The sequence below is a fragment of the Natator depressus genome, chromosome 1 (assembly GCF_965152275.1).
Source record: "Natator depressus isolate rNatDep1 chromosome 1, rNatDep2.hap1, whole genome shotgun sequence".
Lineage (NCBI taxonomy): Eukaryota > Metazoa > Chordata > Testudines > Cheloniidae > Natator > Natator depressus.
Window position 1 is genome coordinate 131,321,034 of NC_134234.1, and position 25,025 is coordinate 131,346,058.

A 25,025-nucleotide genomic window follows, 5' to 3' on the forward strand; every position below is an offset into this window, starting at 1 on the left:
GAAACCCCCCATAGTGGAACTACCACGATTTTGTTGTGACCATGACAGCAGCACCCCAGGCACGAATGTACAGTAGGAGGCAGGAAATAGGAAGGGCAAGATAAGGGCGTGTCATTCTGTGACTACATATTCCTCTGCTGTGAGAGTGAAGTGGCTGTGGACAGTGTGTGCCCTTGATGGTAGTGAGGGTTGCAGATCTTCCACTTCTCCTCAACCTTCATATTCACATGCATCAGCACCAACTTCTCCTCTTCTATTTTACAGAATCTATTTGGGTTGGATACCCAGAAAAACCTCTATTTTTAATTAGGTTCATTTTATATTGCATTTTACTTATGGATGCACCAGCAATGTATTCTTTTAACAATTTCTTCCTCTCTGTTAGTCATTGAAAAGGATTTCTCCTAATATATATGGTGAGGCTTTTTTGTGTGGGGAATATCATATTTTAACAAATATTTGAATGGTTTGCCATTTCTCCCACACACACACACACACACACACACACACACACATTTCACAGTTTAACAGATTATGTATACAGACTCACCATTATAGATAAACAGATAGATAGATAGGAAAGAGTCAATGTGTTATGAGTTTTATTCTTCCCTTTTATCTTTTTTGGTTATGGGGCAGAGCTAGCACAGAGTGTCATTGACTACAGCCTAACAGTTCTAGCAAATGACTTCTGAACAAGATACATATGTGGCAAACAGCTGTCTGTCTGTAATCATTTTTAAAGTTTGACCATATTGTCTGGGCCCCTTTAAACAACAGAGCTCAGTTATACAGCCTCATGTTTCAAGAAAGCAAAGCATGAATCAAAGAGGACACTTTCACATGGATCAGTTTCAATGAAGAGCTTGCCGCAGTGCAAGCACAGACAACTGCTAGCCAGGGCCAGCCCTAGACCAAATGGCGCCCCAGGCGAGGAGCATCTTCAGCACCCCCTCCCATTTGTTAAACTTTTGAATAACTTACATCACCCCAAGCCTGGTGCCCGCCAAGCCCCGCACTCCATTTGGTCACCTGCCCCTAAATCTGGTCCTAAGTCACCAATTATACTGTCATTTACCTGAGAACAGGGTTATTTTCAACAAGGGAACACTTCTGTTCTGCTATCTCTTTTCTCATCAGTTTCATGGAAAGATTTCCTCTACTTAGTTAGTCATCATTTCCCTCAGCCCCAATATTCCGAGCCTGTTATGACAGTGCTAAGGAGAACAGTATTTTAATCCATCCAAAAATGTTGTTTGTTAAACTCTAACTTGTCTTGTTTTTATCTTTAGACACAGAATTAAAACATCAATATTTTAAAACTAATTCCAAAAGTCTGAAACTCAGGATTTTACAATATAGTACATGCAATTATAGGAAGTGATACAAGGAGGTGAGGTGCAGCTTGTGATTTTAGACACAGTCCTGAACAAGGAGCAGTACCATCAACAGCACTATTCCAGGAGTAGTCCCAGGAGCTTCTGAGTCATTATTGCCCCCTTGCTTCCTCTTATACCAGGGGTTCTCAAACTGGGGGTCGGGATCCCTCAGCAGGTCATGAGGTTATTGTTTGGGGGGGGGGGTCGCGAGCGGTCAACCTCCACCCCAAACCCCACTTTGCCTCCAGCATTTATAATGGTATGAATGCCAAAATCTATTAAAAAGTGTTTTTAATTTATAAGAGAGCGGGGGTCACACACAGAGGCTTGCTATGTGAAAAGGGTCACCAGTACAAAAGTTTGAGAACCACTATCTTATATTAAGAGTAAATTACGAACCTTTCCAGCTCAGCTAAACAAATAAGCCATCATCTGCAAATTCTGAAAGTTGTTCAGAGTTGTTGTTTTGATGGCAGAAATGAGAGATTTAGGACTGTCAATGGGTGCCATTAAAAACTCAGCATTTACAGCAAGTAGTAGTTAAATTTATTACCATATTTATGGTAATTCCCATTCTAAATACAAAGCGTACTGGGATGTAAATGGCTACCAGCATACTTGGGATATAAAACACTTTTTCAGGCATTTAAGTTCTTTTGCACGAGCTTTGTGATTCTGATCTCACTTCAGTTTTTAGAATACTTCAGTATAATACCAATGACTTCAATGGAAATACTCCTGATTTATCCTGAGTTGAGCTCAGAATTATACTCCTGGGGAAATTCTGTGCCACTGCACAAGCACAGAATTAATGTCTCCCACAGATTTTACTCTTTCCTCATAGAATAATTGATTCACAGTGGTCAGTGGTCCAGAGCAGGCATTTTTGGTTCAGGCATTGGAAGCAGCTGAGGGAGACATAAATCATAGCCTGAGGGTGGGGGAGGAGGTTGGACATGCATGCGAGAGAGACTGTCCCTCTCACTTGCTATTGTGCTATACCCAGAGCTGCTGGGCTCCAGCTGCTAGTCCCGGCTGGGCTGGTGCAAGACGGGACTTCCTCTTCCACTGTATGGATCAGGGAAGTCTGGCTGGGGAGTGGGGTGGTATCCGGATGCATGGGGTTGGGTAAATATGGGGGGGCAGCTCCCCATACGGTGACCCCAGCTGCAGAAAGCTCCATATCCACCCCCACTTCCTGTTCCCATAGCTCCCCAGCTTGCAGAGGGAGGAGTCATTGTACAGGGAGCTGCCCCCCTGCCCATCCAAACCCCGTGCATCCAGACTCCACCTCTCACCCCGACTCCCCTGCTGAGCTCCATCCCCCACTTAGCTCCCCGCACTTGAAACCCTACTCTGCTGAGCCCCACTCCCCCTGCACCTTGACCACCCTGCCAAGCCCCACATACCTGGAACCTCACCTCACTAAGCCCCATCCCCCCAGCTCCAGAATCCCCCTGCCAAGCCCCATCCCTCCACACACACAGCCCCTACCAAGCCCCATCCCGCCCACACCCAGACCCCCCCGCTGAGCTCTATCCACGTTCACCTGGACCCCCACCCACAGAGTCCTATTGCTCCTGCACCCAGAACCCCCCCAACAAGCCCCTGTGCATCCAGGGCCCCCCCCGACTCTAAACCCTCCCACCAAGCTACCCGCACCCAGATTGCCTCACAGAGAACCCTCCCCCCACACCTGGATCCCCCACACTAAGCCCTTCCACACTTGGATCCTGCTGGGCTGAACCTGCCTGCCCACACCTCGACTGGGGGCTCGGGATGGGTGTGCATGTGAGACTCTATCCCTCTCGCTTGTTATTGCGGTGTGCCCCAGCGCAGAGGGGCAGTGCCATGGGTTGTTTCTGAGGGAGGCCTGGCCCTTGCACTGTGTCAGGGTTGGATGCAGCTTCATCACTCCTGTGTCCCAGGAGTGGGGGCTCCGGGTGACCCCCATTTTTGTGCAGCCGGTGGCCTGCACTTCTCACTGCCACGCTGAAGCCTCCATTCCCATTGCCCTTCTAATCTATTGTCTGCAACAATTTCAGTTCTAGTCCAGTGTCACAGCTAACTACAAAATTGAACATATAGTTTAATTTGAAACTGTATTGTATTTAGCTGTGACACCAGAGTACATTTTCCAGACCTGAAGAAAAGCTCTGTGTAGCTCGAAAGCTTGTCTATCTCACCAACAGAATTGGTCCAGTAAAAGATATTACCTCATCCACCTCATCTCTCTGATGTTTTATATGTCAGAGAAAGACCACTCACAAAAAGAGTCTATAGTTGCTTATGGAACAAAAACCCTCTCAATCTCAAAAATACTTGAAAAGATAAGTCTCAAAAAGGAGAAATTTAGCCACAGTCACTCCTATTGTATCCCTTATTCTTACGGTCTTTCAAGAGCCTTCTGATCCACCAAATACTATCAAACTGAATTAAAAGATCATGCTGCTACTCCTGCTTTTCTGTCTCTGCGGAACTGATGGCTAGAGTAGAAATTTCAAAAGAATGCACTCAAATTACACATCAGATTTTGCCTGCTGAGTCTTTTTGAACTCACCATTTTTCACATTCAAATTTTTCGGATCAAGTGAAAAATTGTGCATGTAATTTTAGAAGTTGGATTGAGGCACCTTTGAAAACATATCCTTATATAAACAACTGTTGACATATGATAGTGTTAATGCTTGTTGCCTAAGGGGAAAAATGTTACTATTGAACAATATTGACTGCCCCTTGCCCTTTCTCTTCCATTGTTAAAATCCTAGAAAGAACAGGAACTGTTTTAAAGATAAATAGTAAATAACCTTGCAGGTTTTACCAGAAGGCAATGATGGCCATATCTGTGCCAATCTAATTCTAGCTGCAACAAAAATCTCACACCTCAGCAGATGCAGAGAAGAAAGCTTAGGAACTCAATCAAATCATTCTAATGGAAAAGAGGAACAGTAAGTTAAAGTACCAACACAAGGATCTGATTCTGAAAGTACTTTTGTTTAAGGTACTCTTTGGAAAAAAACAGGTATGAAATGAACTATTGTATAGTGCCAGAACACAAACAGGAAAAAGTCACAAGAAAAGTGATGCTCCTAATGCACCCTATACAAGTCACAAGAAAAAGGCCACCTCAAACTCTTTTTCAGGCAGCATTGCTAGCACCATACAGCATATCACCCAAAAGTCAACAGTACATCACCTTTTCCTTCACTTACTATTATTTATTTATAGGATACTCAAAGTATGCTAAGCGCTTTACAGACATGTTTAATGACTATGCTCCAGCCTTGAAGAGTTTATTTGATCACCGAAAATAAAAGATGGATGGTAACTTGTAGATCTAGTAGGGGCAGACAAAGGTCTCCCTCTTAAGAAAACCTGTGTAAGTAAATTTTAGAATTTGCTTGGTAGCCGAGGATGCCTGAAATGACTCATGCATGGAAGAAGGGAGTAAAGGATAAAACATAACATGCACAGCAATATCTGTTGTTACCGTAATTAAATGTTATACGGTCCTGCTCCTCTCCACCAAACAATTCTGAATCGGGAGAACAAACAACACAGACTTAAGGTCACACACTAAAACAAAGGATGTAGGACTAAAAAGAAGATTCTCATAATTGTATAAGTATATTAACATAGTAAATTAGTGTAGTTGATGGTTATTCCATTTTTTACCTAGATTACACACTCTTTGTAGCACAATAATCCCTAAAACACCATGGCTACACATATTATTTTTATTGTCTGGGTATCAGCACACTTCAAGGCGGCCAGTTGATAATGTGTTTCGATAATATTCTATACAAGTAAATGTGACTAAATACCAATGTTGACACCAAAAAGAATAATCTATGCAGTAGAATACACAATTTTTAGATCGGGCAATATATAATGTAACAATTTATTAACTTCATGTACGCATATATTGTACTTAATTTATGTATTCTAACAATTTTTATTAAACCTGTTTCATCTAATTTCTGAAGTTCATGTATGGAATGAACAAGAAGCTATTGAATTTCAAGTTTCCCTAGAACACATTTTGCCAGGTTTAATATAATACTTTATATTATATTATACTTTATAATATATAATATAATATATAATAATAATATAATACTAAGGCTACATAAACTTGAAAGAAAGGTGACAACTGGCTACCGCTCAAAATCATTCAATACTAAGCAAGCAGGAGGAAAATATTCAATCTTGTAAAGTTAGTTATAATTTTTTCCACATTCTTCATACTATATATTGTGCTCACTGACAGATTGAAAAATTGATCCTATTGAGAAAGGCTTTGTGTGTTTCTTCTAAGGCGCATATTCTTTCCTAAATGTATTGTCTGTATAACTACCATTAAGCCTAATGTTAATAGACGTTACAAAGATACAAAAGGGAAAATATATTCATAAATGTGAAAATCAGCAACAGAAAAAAAGTGTTTTTAAAAAGGATACATTAATCAATGCCGAGTTAAAAATAGAAATCCATTACATCCATAAACGTGCTAGTAATAGCCACAAGTACATTATATATGGAATGCATATACATAACATACATGTGTATGTAATTCATATATATACACACACACACCCATATGTATCTATTTTACATGCACTGTACATTTGTGCGTGTTTTTGCATGTGTATTATACACATACACACACACACATAGTACATGTAGATATTACTAGTATCTTTGTGTGTATAGGTATTGATCTACACATACATACTATTAATAAATGCACATGACGACGTACGGTCTGATCCTTTACGCACATACTCATGTGTGGTCAGCAGGACTATTTACATGAATACAGGTTTGCCGTGTCAGACCCTGATGATATTGCAATACATTTGCAACCTGATTAATGATCAGTCCATAAATTAAAAGTAATACAAAAAGGAAGTAAGGGACACAATGCTGGACTGAAAATTTCAGCATATATTGTATCAGTATCTCTACAAAGACATTTAAATATTAAGGGTTTTAACCTCAAGTTTAAAACAATAGGGAAAGATGCATGCATTGTTATACTCTATTTATAGAAGTTTTGGATTTGGCAGAAGGCCTTCTATCATAATATGCTCAAAGTAATTTTGTAAGATGTAACTTTGATTTTCTCAGTGCTTAAATATTTTATAGTTGTTTCCCACTGAAAAATGTTTGTGAGCACTAAACTTGTTAAGGCAAATGGATTATTTTCCCTGTGTCCTGATTCAGATTAGGAAAAAAGAAACAGATTTTTTTAAATGGATTCTGTCATAAAATCACCACTCCAAAATGTGGATTTTGATTGTAGTGTTGTCTATTTTTGTAAATTCTTTCCATGAAAATAAAAAACAACAACAAAACATAATTTAAAGATCCCTTTTTGTTGGTGTACTTTTGGAAGTAAAAATACCGAAAATGTTAATGAAAAAGGCAACACTCTTGCAGTTACAGAATTCTACTCTGGAATGTGATCTACCCTTCGTAAACATGCCTAACACACTTCAGCATTAATAAGAATTACAGAAATATTCAGGGCTATAGCAGACCCAACAAAGGATCTCTCCTGATTAGATAGTATGAAAGCCACCCCAAACTGATTTCATATTTCATGGCATTATGGGAGATATTGCTATCTGAACGTTATGGACCAGATCCTCAGCTGGTGTAAATCTAAGCAGCTCCATTAACTTCGATTGAGCAATGTTTATTTACACTATTTGAGACTCTGATCCAAGATGTATTTTTTTTCCTTTTGTCAGGCCCAAATGTAACATGTTTATTAACTCAAAATAAACATTAGCTGACTATATCTATGTCTTACATTTGTCCGCACACAACATTTTCTCACTCCAAAACCTTAGCTAATGTTAACTTATGTAGATACAACTATATGAGAATCTAATTTTAATTTGTTTCCCTGAAAAAAATTGGTATATGTTCTAATTGCATTTTTTTCATTCCATTGCTCCAAGACAAACAGGAAAGGATGAATGTTCATTGAGTAATAGAGATTCTTTGCATTCACAAAGTGGGTTAGATGTGAGCATTTGCTAGAATCCTGTGAACCTCCTGTTAATATTTATAACACACTACACATTGTTTATATAACAGAAGGTTAATTTTAAAGTTCCACCACAAAGTTAACACTACACCATGTCATATAAATTCAATATATTACTGACTTGTCCCCAGTTTTTTTTTATTATACACATGTATGTCCGTGACCTACTTTATTAATAATAACAAACAGAAGATTTTTCATGTAATCCTATAACTAAAAATACCAGAGGCCTGCTGCTGTGAGAAAATGAGTGCCTTCAACTCACAGTGCGCTGATAAAAGATGAAAGTACTCAGCACCTCACAGGATTGGAGTTACAACTGTCAGGGCAAAGTGATTTAGAGACTTTTAGTTCTCATTTCCAGAGCTTCATGATGACTGTTACATTGACTGTTAAATCCACTCTAGCATGCAAGCCTCAGACAAGTGTACCAGAACTCTTAATTAAAGGGCTTCATTTTTGCCACAAAAAGAGCTAGATTGTAATGGCATCTTTTGTCCCATGGTTAATGAAGGATGATATATTGTTTAAATAATTAGCAACACTGCTGGGATAGAATGCAAGTAATTAGCATAGCTTGACACCCAGAGCTACATATCAAAAACCAACTAGTTGCTTTCGTTAGCATCAACACTATGTTGATTTAAAAAAAACTCCACTGAAAGAAAATGTCACTTAAGGCATGGTGTGTTTTGGTTTTTTAAGGAAACTGTTACCATTAGAAATTTATGAATGAGTCCAGCGATTTTACAGAATAATAGACGTTCATTTTTTCAAAAATCTTTGTATCACCAAAAATCTTTTCATTTAAATAACAGTATTTTCACAATCAGTGTTATCCATTTCTTTTAGCTGACGTTTTAGTTTATTAATTTTAACATTGAGCTTATTAGCTTCTACACGTCCATGTGGATGAAAGTCACCATATAAACTCAAGACCAAGATCCTTCCATTCTTAGTAGCAGTAGTGTAGCTAGACTGACTTTGTATCTATCTCAAAGGTCAGTATTACCCTTAATGAAGGAGACAACCAGAATTCAAGAGTGGATTTGGAACTCTTGCTTGTCTGACAGACAGCAGAGGCCAGATCTTCAGCTGATGCAAACCCACATCACTCATTTCAGAGTAACAGCCGTGTTAGTCTTGCATCCGATGAAGTGAGCTGTAGCTCACGAAAGCTCATGCTCAAATAAATTGGTTAGTCTCTAAGGTGCCACAAGTACTCCTTTTCTTTTTCCACATCACTCAGTTTATTTCAATGGAATGATGCCGATCTACACGCTATAGATCTCGCTCTAGGATTTTAGCACAAATATTCTCAGCCTCTGGGAGAAAAGGGTAGGGAGAGAAAGGCTAGGGCATGGTTTTCAAATAGCCTTGCTGATGGCCGGAGAATGGAACTTTGATCTTGAAAGAAACTACCTGGCTTACTACCCTTCTACCCAGAGTGTAGTGCAGCACATGGAGGGAAGGATTATATGAGGGGAATGGTAGCTCATGATGAAGTGGGTAACAAATGGCCTTCAGACAGGCTTGTTATTTGAAAGAACTATCTGTGGGAAGAGATCAACCACCTGGCAGGATTGCTGGGGCCAAGGAAACACATATTTGGATATCTTGCTACCTTGGACACAAAATGCCAAAACACTGTAATACAATATGTAAAGAGAATTTTAGCTAAAAAAATAATTTTAGTAGGAATTTAAACAATCATTTGCATTGTCATTAAAGTGGAATGGCATCATTTGACAATCATCTACTCTACCCACTGCATTCATGTTCACAACCAGAGCTAGCAGAAAACCTAAGTACAGTACAAACTAGCCTGGCTTTAAATTTAATTTTCCAAGCTATTGGTGATATTAACTCAAAGCTATAAAGAAAAAAGAGTCAACTGTTTTAAAAATGCTATATTTAGGCTTACTACATCTAAATAAATCAAAATGTGAGATATTTCCTAATTGCTTATATTGAGATACTAAAAAATATACTTACCCAATATTTAATTATGGCAGGTATTTCACATTAAATAGTGCATTCCTACCAATATAAATCAATGAACAATAGCGATGTAACAGTTCTAATTCATCTACCAAATAGTAACATTTCATTAAGCCAATTATTGGGTTTTTATATCCACATTCTATAATACTAAATGTAAAATATCAATCATGACAAAAAACTCGTATATTTATCAAAGAATAAAATTGTGTAATATATGTAAAAATAACTATACTTCATTATTAAACAAGAAATCCTTTAAGATTTAAAAGGAAGCTGTCAGGTTTCAGCCAGATTTTCGTCCCATTACTATTCACTGTTTTAATATAATACGACGTGTGTGTGTGTGTGTGTGTGTGTGCACTCATATATAAACAAAGGGTTTGTGCGCACACACACACATACACTGTGTGTTGTTAGTATATATTTTGAGATAAGACCTCTAGTTAAATTCAACCTATTCTGTTAATTTCTTGCCATTGAAACCATTGTATGCAGAAGAAGAAGAATGCTCTTTTTACCTTCATACTCATGATCTCTCAGTTGTAGTCTTCCTTCAAAATAATCAAAGCTGCATTTCCCTAAGGAATGGGGGTGGGGGTTCCTGAGGTTCTTTCTTTCTTATTCTGCTCTGCAGCAGCATGCAAATCTGGTAACTAAAAGATCCTGGGCTCAGAGAGGTATAATACCTCTCTACTTAGTTGCTACTGCCTGAGTTGGAGCTTTGTTTAAATTAATGCCAGGCTGAAACTGGAGAACATCCAGAGAATGTGTCTTAGCAATACCGACACTATACTGAAGACATTCTGCAATGGAACACAGGACTGTCAGAGCAGCATTGTTACCTGATAGGATAGATGTGGAAGGAGTGGGGGGGGGGGGGAAAATCACATAACCAAGGGAATGTCACAGGTAGCTCTGAAACAATTTCATTTTTGTTTTCATTTCTATGTCTTATATAAGTGTGGGTGAATGTTGTTGCTGGGGGAGTCCTGAAGACAGCTCTTAAATGCTTCCCCTGCTTAGCGTGATGCAGAGGGATTTCAAGTTGTAAGCAACTGCGTTAAAAATAATTGTCATTAGAATATTCAAAGAATGTCTGAAATTTCAATGTCCATGTATATGTATATACACACACCTATATGCACAGCGGTCAACGTTAAAAACTTACCAGTCACTATAGATAATGCTTTAGATAAATAAACAAGTTTACTTCAATATTTGTAGTATGCTTGATATTCCCTATGGTAAGTATAGGGAAGTTTAGATAATACTGAGGTAACTTTACCTACAGCAAATTAATCGACACCTTTTCAAGAACAGATATATGTGTGTACATACATATTACATATTATATATTAATTACAGACTGCACTCCTACCCATACCAACCACTCTTCAGAGGTGAGAAAACATATTTCCCCATCATGCAACTAAGCTTCTTGTCACACCCCGCTTGCTGGGCTACAAGGAGTGAGTAGGTAAAACTAACCTTTAATTTGTCATAGCGCTCACTCAAAGCTGCCACCTGATGATCACGATGCCGTCCAACCAGTTTACACAAGGCACAGATTAACTGGTCATCAGTCACGCAGTACATGTTAACTTTCTCGTCCTCATGCTCCAGACACATTAATCCTCGGATGTGAGAGTCTGGAATAGGCTCTATCAAACGGTGGCCTGTGAATGGCTTCTTGTTCGGGTGAGTCGCTTTCAGGCACTCCTCGCAGTAGGACACCTCGCAAGTGACACAGGTCTTCACTGCTTCCTGGGCAGGGTCCTGGTCACAGAACTGGCAGAGAACTTTTTCACTGGATGACATGCTGTTGCTATCAAATGCCCGCTCTCGGCGGGTTTCGCTAGGAGAATTGGGCCCACTCACTGACGCTTTCTGAAACCTGTCGATAATGTTCTGCAGGGTGACGTTGCGCTTCAGTCCGTCTAGACCACGTTGATTGAGAGTGATGACATAACGACAAGTAGGGCACTGGAAGGCAGTGATGGATTCCACTGATTCGTTGGTGGCACAGTGGGAGACCAATATGCGATGCGCACAGTTGAAACAGAGGCTGTGAGCACAAGGCAGCAGCAGTGGGTCCTCAAACAGCTCCAGACAGATAGGGCAGGTCAATTCCGACTCCAGTGTTTCCATCTTCAGGCAAAGCTTTCCTGTGTCGTCAGCGAAATCCAGGGAAGCTGATCGGCTATCTGGAAACATAACGCAAAATTCGATTAGGTGAGAGAGAGCAAGAGGGGTCAGCCACGGGGGGTTGTCAACTTTCGCCACTGGTACTATCAAGCCACCACGGCAGACTGAAGAGCTATCTAAAGTTTTGAATCTGCATAGGCACACGTCAAGGTATTTAAAATTGTACTATTTTGTATTTAAAAAACAAAAGCAATTTAAAAAAACCATAGCAATTGTACAGTTTTGTATTTAAAAAACTAAACAAAAAACAAACAAAACCCTTTTGTCGGTTTTTCTATCTTTAACATGAGATTGAGGGCAACAGCAGATGTTTTCTGGTGCTTTTGAATTATTAAAAGCCAAAATTAAGACCTTCAAACAGCAGAACAACATATCACAGTAAAAATAGATTCCTACTGCAGAAGCAGCTTTCTGCTTTGCTAACCTGCTGGCAATTTTTTTTTATTTCTGTTTTGAAGAGTAGCAGAGCAAGGATTAAGCCACAGTGTTATAACAGATAACCTAAAAGCTCCTTGTTGCTTCTGTACTTCACATTGTGGCATTGTCTCATATTACACATTTTAATTAATGTTACAGTCATGGTACATAAATATACTGGGTATATCTGTCTCTATATCTATATGTTTGTGAATATACATGTAGTGTAGTGTGTATGTCTATACACACGCAGCAGAGTACATAGGTGTATATATATTCTCAAGAATGTGTATATATGCATAAATACATCACACACACACACACTTAATGTGGCATATACGTATACATATATGCAGCAGCAGCAGCAGCAGCGATGGATACAACAGAAATATCTAGAGAGATTAGACAAAATATAATACAGATATCTATTTTAAAGAGAAAATATTGGCTCTGCACAAATTTCAAATGGGCTTGACCTAAGACATAATATGAACTTCTGGAAGATCATTGAGCTAACGTGAAATATCTGTGGTTTGTTTAACAAATTTATCTTGGTGTGTGTATAATCTTTGTTGTTACAATTTAGAAGGAAAATAGACTATCGGCTGAAAATACTCAGTTTAGTGGTTTATGGATCAGCTAAAGAGGCTAAGGAATCACCAATGACTTTTAAATGGAGGGCATGGGATTTTCAAGAAAATGCAGCAGTACATCCCTGGAAAGAGATCAACTGAAACTTCATTTTGTTTCTTCTTCTCTATTCAAGTTACAGGGAGTGATTTTGAAAGAGTCGCCCTATGCAGCTCTCCCTGCCTAAGCTCTCATCAAGGCCCCATTGCTATTGCAAGCAGACAGGTCAGTGAAGCAGAAGCAAAAGCTATGCTTCACACTCACAGAGCTGTACCTCTTCACAGTACAATCTATTTAAGCTTTGTTGCTCATAACTGAGGACAGCTTCAGATGGCACAGCTGCACACTCTTTACACTGTAAAGTCATTGTTCAGTTGTGTGAACTCCTGCCTCCCTCCCATTTCAAAAAAAAAAAATCCACATACAAACCTTGGTTCATTAAGGGTGAAGAGAGCCTGGTGCTCATTAGCAAGCTTGGGAACCAAATCTCTTTGAACTTTCTGCATTTCACTACAATTAAACTTCGGACTGCAGTTACAGTGACAGGAATGCTATATATAACCCCAATACAAACCATAACAGAACAGAAAAGTTCAACAAATGGAGCCAAGGTTCAAATCACCCATTAATTCTTATTCATACATGCTTTGTGGTAAGGGCACTGAGGCTTCAGTTCCAGAGATGTTTTTGCCCCTTTGCAGTCATCCAGATATATGCCAAAAGCTCTGAAGATTTTAAAAACGCACTGACCTCATCACAAGTCTTAATTTTCAGGTCTACTGTGCTGATGATCTTGGTTCAACTAAAGTTCACTTTGCCACTGTCTAATTCAGTTATAACTATCCATCAAATGCCAGAAATACATGCTGTGCCTGTTAAAAATTAAAGACCTGTTGATTTGACATGGGTGCAATGATAACCCTCCACTCTCACATCAACCACAGTCACATAGCACACAAAAGATGAAAGCATATTCTGCAGATGAAGAACAGTGTCTCTTTTCTTTTCTTCATTCACTGTTCCATGACAGATCCAGATGATCAAAACCTCATTCATGCTGTTTAAATTCATTCCCACACCACAACGGAATATCTCATCACCCATTTATCCTGCATTTTATATGATGAACTGAAAATAAGAGAAGGGGATTTATGGTTGGCAGAAGCCAAGGTTTTAAGCCAGCAAACCTAATTGTTACTTCTATACTGGCATTTCAGTGAAAACACACTGACCTTCAGCGTTTCTTTCTTATAATTGTTTAGGATTTGGGGCTTCTTCCATGCTTCCTTTTATATGTGGAAATCCCGCTGGCTCAGTGTGTGGCAGGTGACGTCCTTATCTCTGTTCAGTTGCCTCCTTGAAACAAATGGCTTTTAATGATAGTCAACTACAGATAAACAAGGAGGTATATGCACCACTGATCCAAAGGTTGGAGCTTACCCAGTGCTTCAGAAAGGTGTTTATAGACTATTTTGTCCAAGTCTGATGTAGGAGCAGATTCTGATACCTTTACTCACACTGAATGGTAAGTTTCAGAGTAGCAGCCGTGTTAGTCTGTATTCACAAAAAGAAAAGGAGTACTAGTGGCACCTTAGAGACTAACCAATTTATTTGAGCATAAGCTTTCGTGAGCTACAGCTCACTTCATTGGATGCATTCCAATGAATGCATCCGATGAAGTGAGCTGTAGCTCACGAAAGCTTATGCTCAAATAAATTGGTTAGTCTCTAAGGTGCCACTAGTACTCCTTTTCTTTTTACTGAATGGTAACTTACTCCTTGAGTAGCGCTACTCAGTGAGAGTAAGGGCATCAAAATCTGGCCTTAGAGACCTGTCTTCCTGTTTGTTCAGAATTGAACACATCGAGGGAGCTCAATAAATGATATATGTCCCCTTGTACCAAATATTGCTAAAACCTCTAGCAAAATCATCTGCATCTCCTCTCCTTTGTAGCTACCAATGACATTTACTTTTAATAACACTGCATTTTTCATTACCACTGCCTCTGTGACTGAACCAAAAACTAATGTAAGCTATAAGAGGGACAGAGTATGCTAAAGACAATCCAAATAGGAGTATCTAACCAACTACAATCCTGCTATTACTTTATTATTTCAATCCTTCTATTGTACTTTTAAACAATTCAGTGCAGGTCATGTTAGCAATCCACCCACAAAGTCTCTTAAAACCCAATGCCATTTTTCTCAAATTTTCATGTATGAACTTTCACTTTCATGAGCTTTCTGGAAAACTTCTACCCACCTGAAATTGGAAGACTGCACTTTAATACCAATAAAAAAAGCCCCCCAAAAAACCACCCCATATGCCAAGTGTATTATCATAGAAACAAAAATTCAGTATAAATGATTTATAATAGATTCTGTCGTGGCTTTACAAAGCTGTAGTTTGTAAAATTACTGCCACCCAACCAGTGCAGGAAAAACAGCAATAGTGGAAAGAACTTGGAATATATAATTCGGTAATTTCAAAAATTTAGAATTACAGGCATAAAAATATTATTGCAATGAGAAATACTAAGTTCAACTCACAAGAAGTAATTTTTAGCAATAGACAACAGTGAAATAGCAAATGCTAAAACATTAATGTTATTTCTAGCTGGGAAACCTACTTCAGTAAGAACTGAATGTAGACCTGGCTTGACATGAGTAATTGGACATGGGTGAGGTCTCACTTTTTGGGAGACAGGATTAGGATCAGCAGGCTAAAAATAGGATATTTGTTCTAGCTAAGATAAGAGGGAACCATTTACAAATGTCCAATGGATAAATTGGGAACAATGGATAAATTGGGCATGTAAAGATGAGGTAAGCAGTAAATTGTGCATGGACAGAGCATGCTGCACAGAGATTAGTTCCTACAAAGTAACCAAGCCAATCCCAAAACATGTGATGCAACGTATAAGCAGTAAATTGTGCATGGACAGAGCATGCTGCACAGAGATTAGTTCCTACAAAGTAACCAAGCCAATCCCAAAACATGTGATGCAACGTATAATAAATGCAATGTGATGTATGAATGTATATAAAAGGAAAAGGTTTGCTGTGGCTATGTGGTATGCCCTATGCTCAACCACTACACTTGAATCTGATATACACAGCGTAGCTTTGCTGTATACCAGTGGCTCTCATCCTGGAGGACCGTGAGCAAGTTTCAGGAGGTCCGCCAGCAGGGCCAGTGTTAGACTCGCTAGGGTCCAGGGCAGAAAACCGAAGCCCCATGTCCTGGGGCTGAAGCCTGGAGCTCTGAGCAATGTAGCTTTGCAAGAGCCCCTGTAGCATGGGGCCCCAGACAATTGCCCTGCTTGCTACCCCTAATGCCAGCCCCGTCTTTTTTGTGCAGAAAACTAGTTATTGTGGCACAAGTGGTCCATGGAGTTTTTATAGAACGTTGGGGAGTGGGGCCTCAGAACGGAAGAGGTTGAGAACCCCTGTTGTATACCAAATAAAGGATCCTGCGTGATGAGATTGGAGTCAGACTGAATTCTTGGGAACCTGAATGGAAGAAACCTCAGGGGAAACAGAACATTTGGAAGTCTGAATCTCCTCTCACAGAAATGCAGTGTATGAAATATGCTGGAAATAGAATGTTGGCCCTTAAAGGGTGAAATGTCACTGAAATCAGTGACAAAACTCCCTTCCTATGACTTCAGTGGGCCAGGATTTGACCCATTGTTTTAAGACAAATTGAAGAACTTTGAGTTGGTGATAACTCCTTTTAATTCCATGAGGAGAGCATCCTCAAGCTCCCTAGAAAAAAAGAAAGAGAAATGGACAATTTAAACTGAAATTTGACTAATTTACTTTTGCTCGCAAGTGTCAAGTACGAGCAGAGTACAGTGAAAAATTCTTCCTTTATATGATTGTTTCATTACTATTATGATCTGCAATATGATTTTATTACTATGTTTACTTTATTATTTCTGTGCTTTATCTTTTTATTTAAGTGCAATTTAAACACACAGAGCAGGGGTATTATGATAAAAGAAAAAACAGAAGTCCAAGAAGAATGTGTCTTTGAACTGTATATTATTAGTTGGATATGAATGAAATGCATGAATAGAACTTCAATAAAGAGCTACATTTAAAGAGAAAATGTTCATAGTGGAAAATCATATCTTTTTAAAACTCACAATTCTATACATCTATTATTGGTCAAAAAGCCTAACACTTCTTCACTGACAATATCCAGCACCTGTGCCATTAAAGTAATTAAGACTCTTGCAATTTATTTCAATGAGAGCACGATCAAAACCCAAAAATACATTCACTGAGGAGCATGTAACATGTTCTTCTTGGCTCTAGTAAGTATTTTGCAGCTATTATAGCAAACAGAGAAAAAATCCAATGCACCCTACACGTGTGTTAGTATTCCTCCTTGAGGTGACATTGCATTTAACCCCTTAAACAATTTCTTTAAGGTTACAGACCAAAGTACAATGATAACATTGTACTTTGAGTATTTCTTCTCTACTTTTCTTTGGTCCTAGGAGTGCAACAACAATGAATACTTTAAAGTCCCTACACATACCAAGAAGCTGAAACTCTTCTATCTCTGCAGGTAGATTTAAGAACCGTTCTATCTTCCTACCTATTTTATATTCATCACCAAAACATCTGAGTGCCTGTTTTTTTTCTCTTTAGCATTAACTACATAATAATGTCATTACTGCCAGATAATGTCATCCACCATTTTGACCCAATACATTCAGGACAAGACTAGGTATTGCTAATTTCTGAAGAGTGATAATTTTATAACTGAGGTAAAATTATACTAAAAAGTAAAACTATACTTAAAAATAATAGGCTAGAGCCTCTAGTCAACTAAGGACACTGTGTCACAAAGTCAATGGAGAATAACCCTCTACTGGAGTAAAGCTAGCAGAGGTGGCTCGAATGCTTTCATACAGTTCCCCATTCTTCAGAGGGAGTGGAAGGAGAGGGTGTGTCAGGGGCAGGTCACGGACAAGATGGGATAGGTATCAATGTGGCAGAATGGATCTCTGCTACTCTTGATCCTCCATTGGCATAAGGTTCTTGAGCCAGTGGCATAAATAAGGGCTGTCCTTGAGCAGTCCTACACTTGCTGAAGCAGCTGCAACCAGCTGCCGCTCTCCACTGTGTTCTAGTGCATATAAGACTGTGTAACTTGGTAAAACTGTATTTATTCAGAAGTAAAAAAGGTGTGTTGTGCTATATCTGGAGATTCTCTGATGTGTCTCCTCACTAACAAGATTTCAGTTTTTCATGTGTTGGTGAATCATATCCTAAATATACCCAAAGCAGTTTCCATTGGCATTTTTCCTAGCAACAGTTACTGACAACATATCTGGATTTCAGTACTGCAATGTCAGGGCCCATGCTGCAAACATTGACGCGTGTCACCAGCACTAAAACCAGGGGGAAGGGGGTGGTTAGGGTGCCATGGCCACCCCACTTTTTAACAAAAGAAACATATGTGCTCTCTGTGGGATATTTAAATATTAATTCCTCTGCCACTTTGGCCTTGCCTCCCTCCCCACCCCCAATTCTACAAAGGTTCCGGGCACCCGAAGGGCCATGGTTCTCCCTCCCCACCTTTAAAACTTGGCTGGGAGGCAGCACGTTGTGACCTGGCCTGGTTGGCTGGCACCTGGGTCCCGCTCTGCACTGAGCCACATGCCAGCAGCTGGGCCCTCACCTGTCAGCTACCAAAACTACAGTGGACGCTCTTCTTGGTGCCAGGAACCCGCTGGGTCTGGGAAGCAGGAAGAACCCATCACCAGAGGGCTTCAGGCTGGTCAGCAGGGAGAGTATGTGTGTGGGGGGAGCAGGGGCTCCGGGAAGGCAGAGGCTACAGTAGGGTGGGACTCGGGGGGGGGGAAGAGAGAGGGAGGGATTTGCTCCCCCCAACTCTTGCCATCCTTCCAGCACCTGTGATATACTTAAATTCAGTGGGAATAACTCACATGTGTAAAAGCCATACAGGTACATAAGTATGCAAGGCTGGGGAATTAGACATGAAACACCTGCTGATGCAATTATTTTTTTGTAGAAAGTTCTTTCAAACTTTAAACTTTAAAAATTAATATAAAAAGGTCCTTATTATATAAATTACCATGTTATGTTAATCCAAGAATGGCAGTTATAAAATAAGTTGCAAAACCTTTATAGATACCACACACAAAGAATGTACTGTATAGAAACTGTTTATAATGAAGTTGAGTGAAATTTGGAAATGGAGTCAAAGGCAGAATTAGTGTGTGCGTGCGCACATGGGTGTGTGTCTTCTAGTGCTGACACAAAGTAGCATCATAATAGGCAATGTCTGTTTTTCAGGTTAGCAGGATGTTGTATAAATGCACAGTAAAGTGTAGTTAAGTGTTTACATTCTTGTCATAGAATCGGATATGGGCACTGAAAGAGGCAAGGAAGAAAACCTGTCTCATCTGTAATTGATACATTTGGAATTTCTAGTACTAGCTCTGAAGAAAGAAAATCTATTTTGTAGTTTTCCTTCTCCTGAAGGATATAAATAGAATCATTTTAGGGAACAGTTAGAACATGTGGCATCAGATTCAAGAAGTATTCCTAATGCTATTAAAGAACAGTCACAACCTAATGTTTGCCCCTAATCCATTAACTACTTTCAACTTTTATATCTCAGACAATTGAGGTCTGTGATTAACTAGTGCTGTTAATAATTATTTATGCATTTCATTACTTTGACATAGACATATTTTTAAAGGACTGCAACCATCCACATGTAGCTGATAATCAAAGCTTAAAAAAATATTCCTAATACTTTGGGAAGAGAAGCATTCACTACATTAGGGAAAGCTAGTCATCATTACATATAAGCCTCCGTTTACTGCAGAGAACTCTCTTCCTCATTTATATCGTAAAACTGAAGGTTAATAAAACTACAAAAGGAGAGTATTCATTCAACAGCTTCTGCCACAAGTGAATGTCATATTTTTCATGTGAATATTTCACCTTATTCATATATTTTCATTGCCAAAGGAATAATTAACTGTTTTGTCCACAAGTAAACTACATAGGATATGTACATAATATTTGTAACAGTTTACATTTTTTGGAACATTTAAGAGATGTTAACAAATACAGCAAAAGCACATCCTCCACACCACTTGTGGTTAAACATAGTCCTGAGGGCATCATTCTGTCTGTGGAATGTCATATGTCAGTTACAGAACACATGTTCTAAAGGCCCAATCCTGCAAGTTGACATCAGCGGGACTGAGAATGCTCAGCACCTCACAGGAGTGGAATCTTCAATAGAAAAAACACACATTCGTTTACCAAACTGGGATCTAATAATCATCTGGGAATTAGAATATTCTTTGAGCCTTACGTTAAAAACTGAAAAAAATCAAGAATGGCCATATACAGTAAAGCCCCAAAGGGCTAGGAGAGTGATCGCTTTGGATAAGCTATTACCAACAGGAGAGTGGGTTTGTGTGTGTGGGGGGAGGGGGCCGCCTGGGGAGAAAACCTGGATTTGTGCTGGAAATGGCCCACCTTGATTATCATACACATTGTAAGGAGAGTGATCACTTTAGATAAGCTATTACCAGCAGGAGAGTGGGGTGGAGGGAGAGAAAACCTTTTGTAGTGATAAACACCCATTTTTTCATGGTTTGTGTGTATAAAAACATCTTTTGTATTTTCCACAGTATGCATCTGATGAAGTGAGCTGTAGCTCACGAAAGCTTATGCTCAAATAAATTGGTTAGTCTCTAAGGTGCCACAAGTACTCCTTTTCTTTTTGCGAATACAGACTAACATGGCTGTTACTCTGAAACCTAAAATAGAATAGCAGATATATATTTTAATATGCTTCTGTATGTTTTAAAAATTAAATGCTCTGAATTGTTTAATATTCATGTGTGTCAAACAGTTCTATATTTTTAGGTGTATGATGCTGAAATGTGGAATGCTGAAAACAAAGGGCTAGAGCCTCAGCTGGTGTAAATCACCATAACTCCAGTGACCTCATGATTGAGCTCCATTAACTTGACTGATTTACACCAGCTAAAAGACTCTTACATAAAAATAATTCTCACCTCTCCATGAAAAGAATTAATGAATGAAAAGAGATTAATTTCAAATGTTTCTCTAGTTATGCAGCTGCAAAAATTGGGCACTTCACTTTGCTTTTTGGTCAGTGTAATGGCATTATGGGTGACAACGACCATGTACCTAAAAAGACTCGAGTGGGAACCTAGCACTACAAGGGTAAACACCATATTTAAATTCATAACCATCCTAAACTTTGACCATGAATCATAAACTGTCAGAAGAAACCTAGGGTCTGTTCTCACATCACAGAGCCTTTAAAATGGCAGTAAGAGGTGTTCGGGGAGCTGCAACAGTCAAGTTATGACCTCACATCTCACGGGGCTTTTAGAATTTAAACAGACTGGAAATTCAATGTACAGATGCAATATTGGCTAAATAAAGCTTGTGCTTTTTTAAACTGATCTCCATCCTACCCACCAGGCATATCCCATCAACCTCTCTGCCTTGCTTTCTGCTCCTCACATGTGATAGCTGAAAAGTCCCATAAAGAAAGTGTATTTTTATTCTAACAGACCAGAAATGTGTTCTCAGTATTATACTCTGCACATTCGCAACCACTATGAAAAGAATCAGCTCACTGGCTTTTACAAGTTTTCCCAATCCAATATTGAACATTTTATTCCAATTGTATGTCTATCACACTTATAATTCCTTTCTGTATGTTCCTCTGAGTGCCTGTATAAGACAAATAAATGTATTTTCAAATGAAGACTGTATTGCTAAGGTAAGTTGAGGGGGAAAGATTTTAAAAACTGTAAATCACTTAAGTATTTAAGTAGAATTAAAATGAGCAACAACAAAAATGATTTTCCCTTTGCACACACTTTCATTCAAGGACCCAAATCATTTTACAAACTTTAAGGGGCAAAGTTGGTAAAGTTGTAGCAGTGTAGCTGAGAGGAGAGTTTGGACCTAATCCACTGAGCCTCATGTGGCCCCAGTGAGGTAGGTCCCTATTTTACTGATTGACTATGACACAGAGAGGATAAGGGGCAAATTATAGCTGCTCTGTTGAAGATGCTCTGTTGTAGGGGAGGAATATAGGGCTCAGAGAACCCTGCTATCTGTGCAGGAGACAGACAGCCAAATTTGGCTGCTTGTCTCCTGAGAGAACAAAGGGCGGACAGACACTACACATGTCTGTGTGGTGGCAAGATTGTGATCTGAGCCCCTCACACATATGGCCTGGTGTCTGTGAGACAGCTCTGAGAGGAATGCAGTCATTAGCTGTAACAGAGGTGCCACTGTGGACAGCAGTAAGGACTAGGGTTGCCAACCCTCCAGGATTCTCCTGGAGTCTCCAGAAATAAAAGATTAATCTTTAATTAAAGATAATGTCATGTGATGAAACTTCCAAGAATACGTCCAACCAAAATCGGCAATCCTAGTAAGGACGCTCCCACTCTGGCCCATGCAGGCAGAACGGTTTCAGGACTGTGTTCTACACCAGGCGTTCTCAACCTTTTTCTTTCTGAGGCCCTTCCCAACATGCTATAAAAACTCCACGGCCCACCTGTGCCACACTAACTGGCTTTCTGCATAAAAAAGCCAAGGCTAGCATCAGGGGGTAGCAAGCAGGGCAATTGCCTGGGGCCCCACACCACTGGGGCCCCCGCGAAGCTACATTGTTCAGGCTTTGGCTTCAGCCCCAGGTGGTGGTCTCAGGGCCCCAGGCTTCACCCCAGGTGGCGAGGCTTCTGCTTTCTGCCCTGGGCCCCAGTGAGTCTAATGCTGGCCTGGCTTAGCAGACCAGCTGAAACCTGCTCGCGGCTCCCCAGGGGTTCCCAGGCCCCTGGTTAAGAACCACTGTTGTATACCTCCTACCCATCTTCCTAGCATGGTTCAGGCTCTATGAGCTAAGACACTGACTTGTGATGTCCTCATAGAAAGTCAATTGCAGAACAAGCAGCAGAACCCAATCCCCTGCTCCAACCACCAGACACAGTATGTATTTTTGTGCCTTATGTCAGTTACACTTTAGTGTAATCGACTAAGATTTGCAAAACAACTGTCTCCAGGCTTCCTGATTTCCTCCATGGAGAATTTACAAATATCTTTGTTGAAATCCTGAATCCCAAGAACAAGAAGAAATGTGTCTTTGGGTCAGGAGTATCTCAAAGATGACCATCTCCTTTTCATTATTGTCCGCTGCGCCCATCTCATTTCCATTCAGCTTTAGCCAGTTACAGAATGAGCAGGAAACTCAATTTAGTTACAGGCCAAGAGTCACCTCTGGTATAGTACAATGAGAGTATAACAGGCTGGCAGTGAAACAACCCCCCCCACCCCCCCTGTTAGCAGGTGTTGATTCTGCTGGGAAAGGATTCTGTTCTATTCCATTCAAAAGTAAGGAGGTTCTGCTGTATCACTGAGGCAGGCAGCTTCTTATCTCCACTGAATATGAGAAAGGTGGGGATAATTTCCTATAGAGAAAAGATCTAGGGTGTGGGCTGAGCACTCTAAGTAGGAACCTTAAGAACAGCCAAGCCTGGAGAGAAAGCTTGAGCCTCACTTTAGTATCTTATTGTTAATTTATTTGGACAAGATAGTGATTTGCTGTTATAACTCTATGCAGACAAGTAAGCAAGTGTAAGACTCTTTCTCCCTCTTTACTCCACTGTGCAGCTGGTCGATTTGCTGACCAGCATATCTCAGCCAACACGGGGGGAAATAATCAGCTACTGGTAATGCCAATAGCAGCTTTCTTCCTCCTTGGAGCAAGGATGAGTCTTGAAAGAAATTACAATTTGTTGTCATAATTCATTCCCTGGTCTGCTATGCACTGCCCCTTACTCAGGGTGAGATGTAAAAGTCTCAGTCTTACCACTTTGTTAATAAAACCCAATCTTGGCAAAGAGGGGAGTTCTTTACTTTACCTTAGGGTGATCACATGTCCTAATTTTACAGGGACAGTCCTGATATTTGGGGCTTTGTCTTATGTAGGAGCCTATTACCCCGCACCCCCGTCCTGATTTTTCACACTTGCTGTCCGGTCACCCTACTTTACCTTGTCTGTGGACTTTGTTTGAGAACAGGTTGCAAAAGCCACCTGCTGACAGAAAGAGCCTGCAATGCTTCATTGTCTCACAGAGGCATGTCCACCCTCTTATTTTGTGGGAACTTAAAGTTAACATCTCCCCACGATACATGAACCAATCTCAAGTATTTTCTTTTTTGTATTTGCATCCCTTGTAAGGAGCACGGTGAGACAAAACAAACAATTGCCCACAACCACACAATCTCGCCTTGAGGGCTTTTAGCAGCCATGCAGAACAATAGCTTTAGTACTTCAAGCTAAAGAATTAAAAGCAGCAAATGAAAGAACAGTATCAGTAACTGAGTGTGTAACTCAGACAATTAAAAGTGCCAAATGCTATTGGCTCATTTCAGAAAGAAAAAAAATATAGGAGAGCAAGGAGATTTTGTGGGGCTGGGTGGGTACAGCAGTCAAAACAAAGACCGCAGGGGTGCTGGAACAATTTTTATAGTGGGGGCGCTGAGAGACCTCGAACCAATCTGTAAACCCTGTATATAATGGAAACCACTTCAAGCCAGAGGGTGCTGCAGCACCCCCGCCCCATACCCTTAGTTCCAGCACATAGGAAAGGCTGGGAAGCCAGAGGATACTCAGTTCTAATCTGAGTAAAGTCATTTACTATTTGACCTTGGAGGAAATCATCTGCCTCAATCCACCTGGAAGGTTGCACAAAAGCAGAACCTCATTGATAGCTGGGTGTCGCATCTGCGCTAAATTTTACTGCGTAAATACAGGATTTTCAGAAATCTTATTACTCCGTCTCAGAATAGTTGGGAGTTGGTGCTCGATTCTCATTTCTCTCTAGCCACGCGTTTTAAAGCCAAGATGCAATGTGCGGTACAGCATTTGCTCAGTACTGCTTTCCTTATGTTCTCATTATAATTCTTATCCAGAGAGGTGCAGAGTGCCCATATGAAATCATTGGGGGATGCTTGTGCTCAGCACCTCTCTAAAAAGGTAGAAAAGGAGAGTAAAGAAAGAAAAAAAAAAGGAAATTATCCATTAAATGTTGCTACCTGGGGTAGTGACTGATGTCATAGAGACAACCGTCCAGTACAACATCTTACAATGGAGAGACAGAGAATGAAAAGGAATAAACAAAAGCAAAATTATTCTCTATACAGAATGGTTGCATCAGTACACTAAATAGATATTCTGTCTTTCTACCACAAGATTTTGTATAGCACCCATCACAA

The 25,025-nt window shown here is 39.9% G+C and overlaps 1 protein-coding gene across 8 annotated transcripts in view; it reads right to left on the minus strand.

Annotated features, from left to right (window-relative positions):
- Positions 1-25,025, minus strand: part of MID1 (midline 1) — a 324,140-nt gene that overhangs the window by 109,117 nt on the left and 189,998 nt on the right. For all 8 annotated transcript variants that reach the window (XM_074966579.1, XM_074966622.1, XM_074966589.1 and 5 more), the window contains one exon: positions 10,930-11,645. In XM_074966579.1, coding sequence (XP_074822680.1) covers positions 10,930-11,589 — 660 coding nt within the window. In that variant the 5' untranslated portion in view covers positions 11,590-11,645. The remainder of the gene's footprint in view (positions 1-10,929; positions 11,646-25,025) is intronic.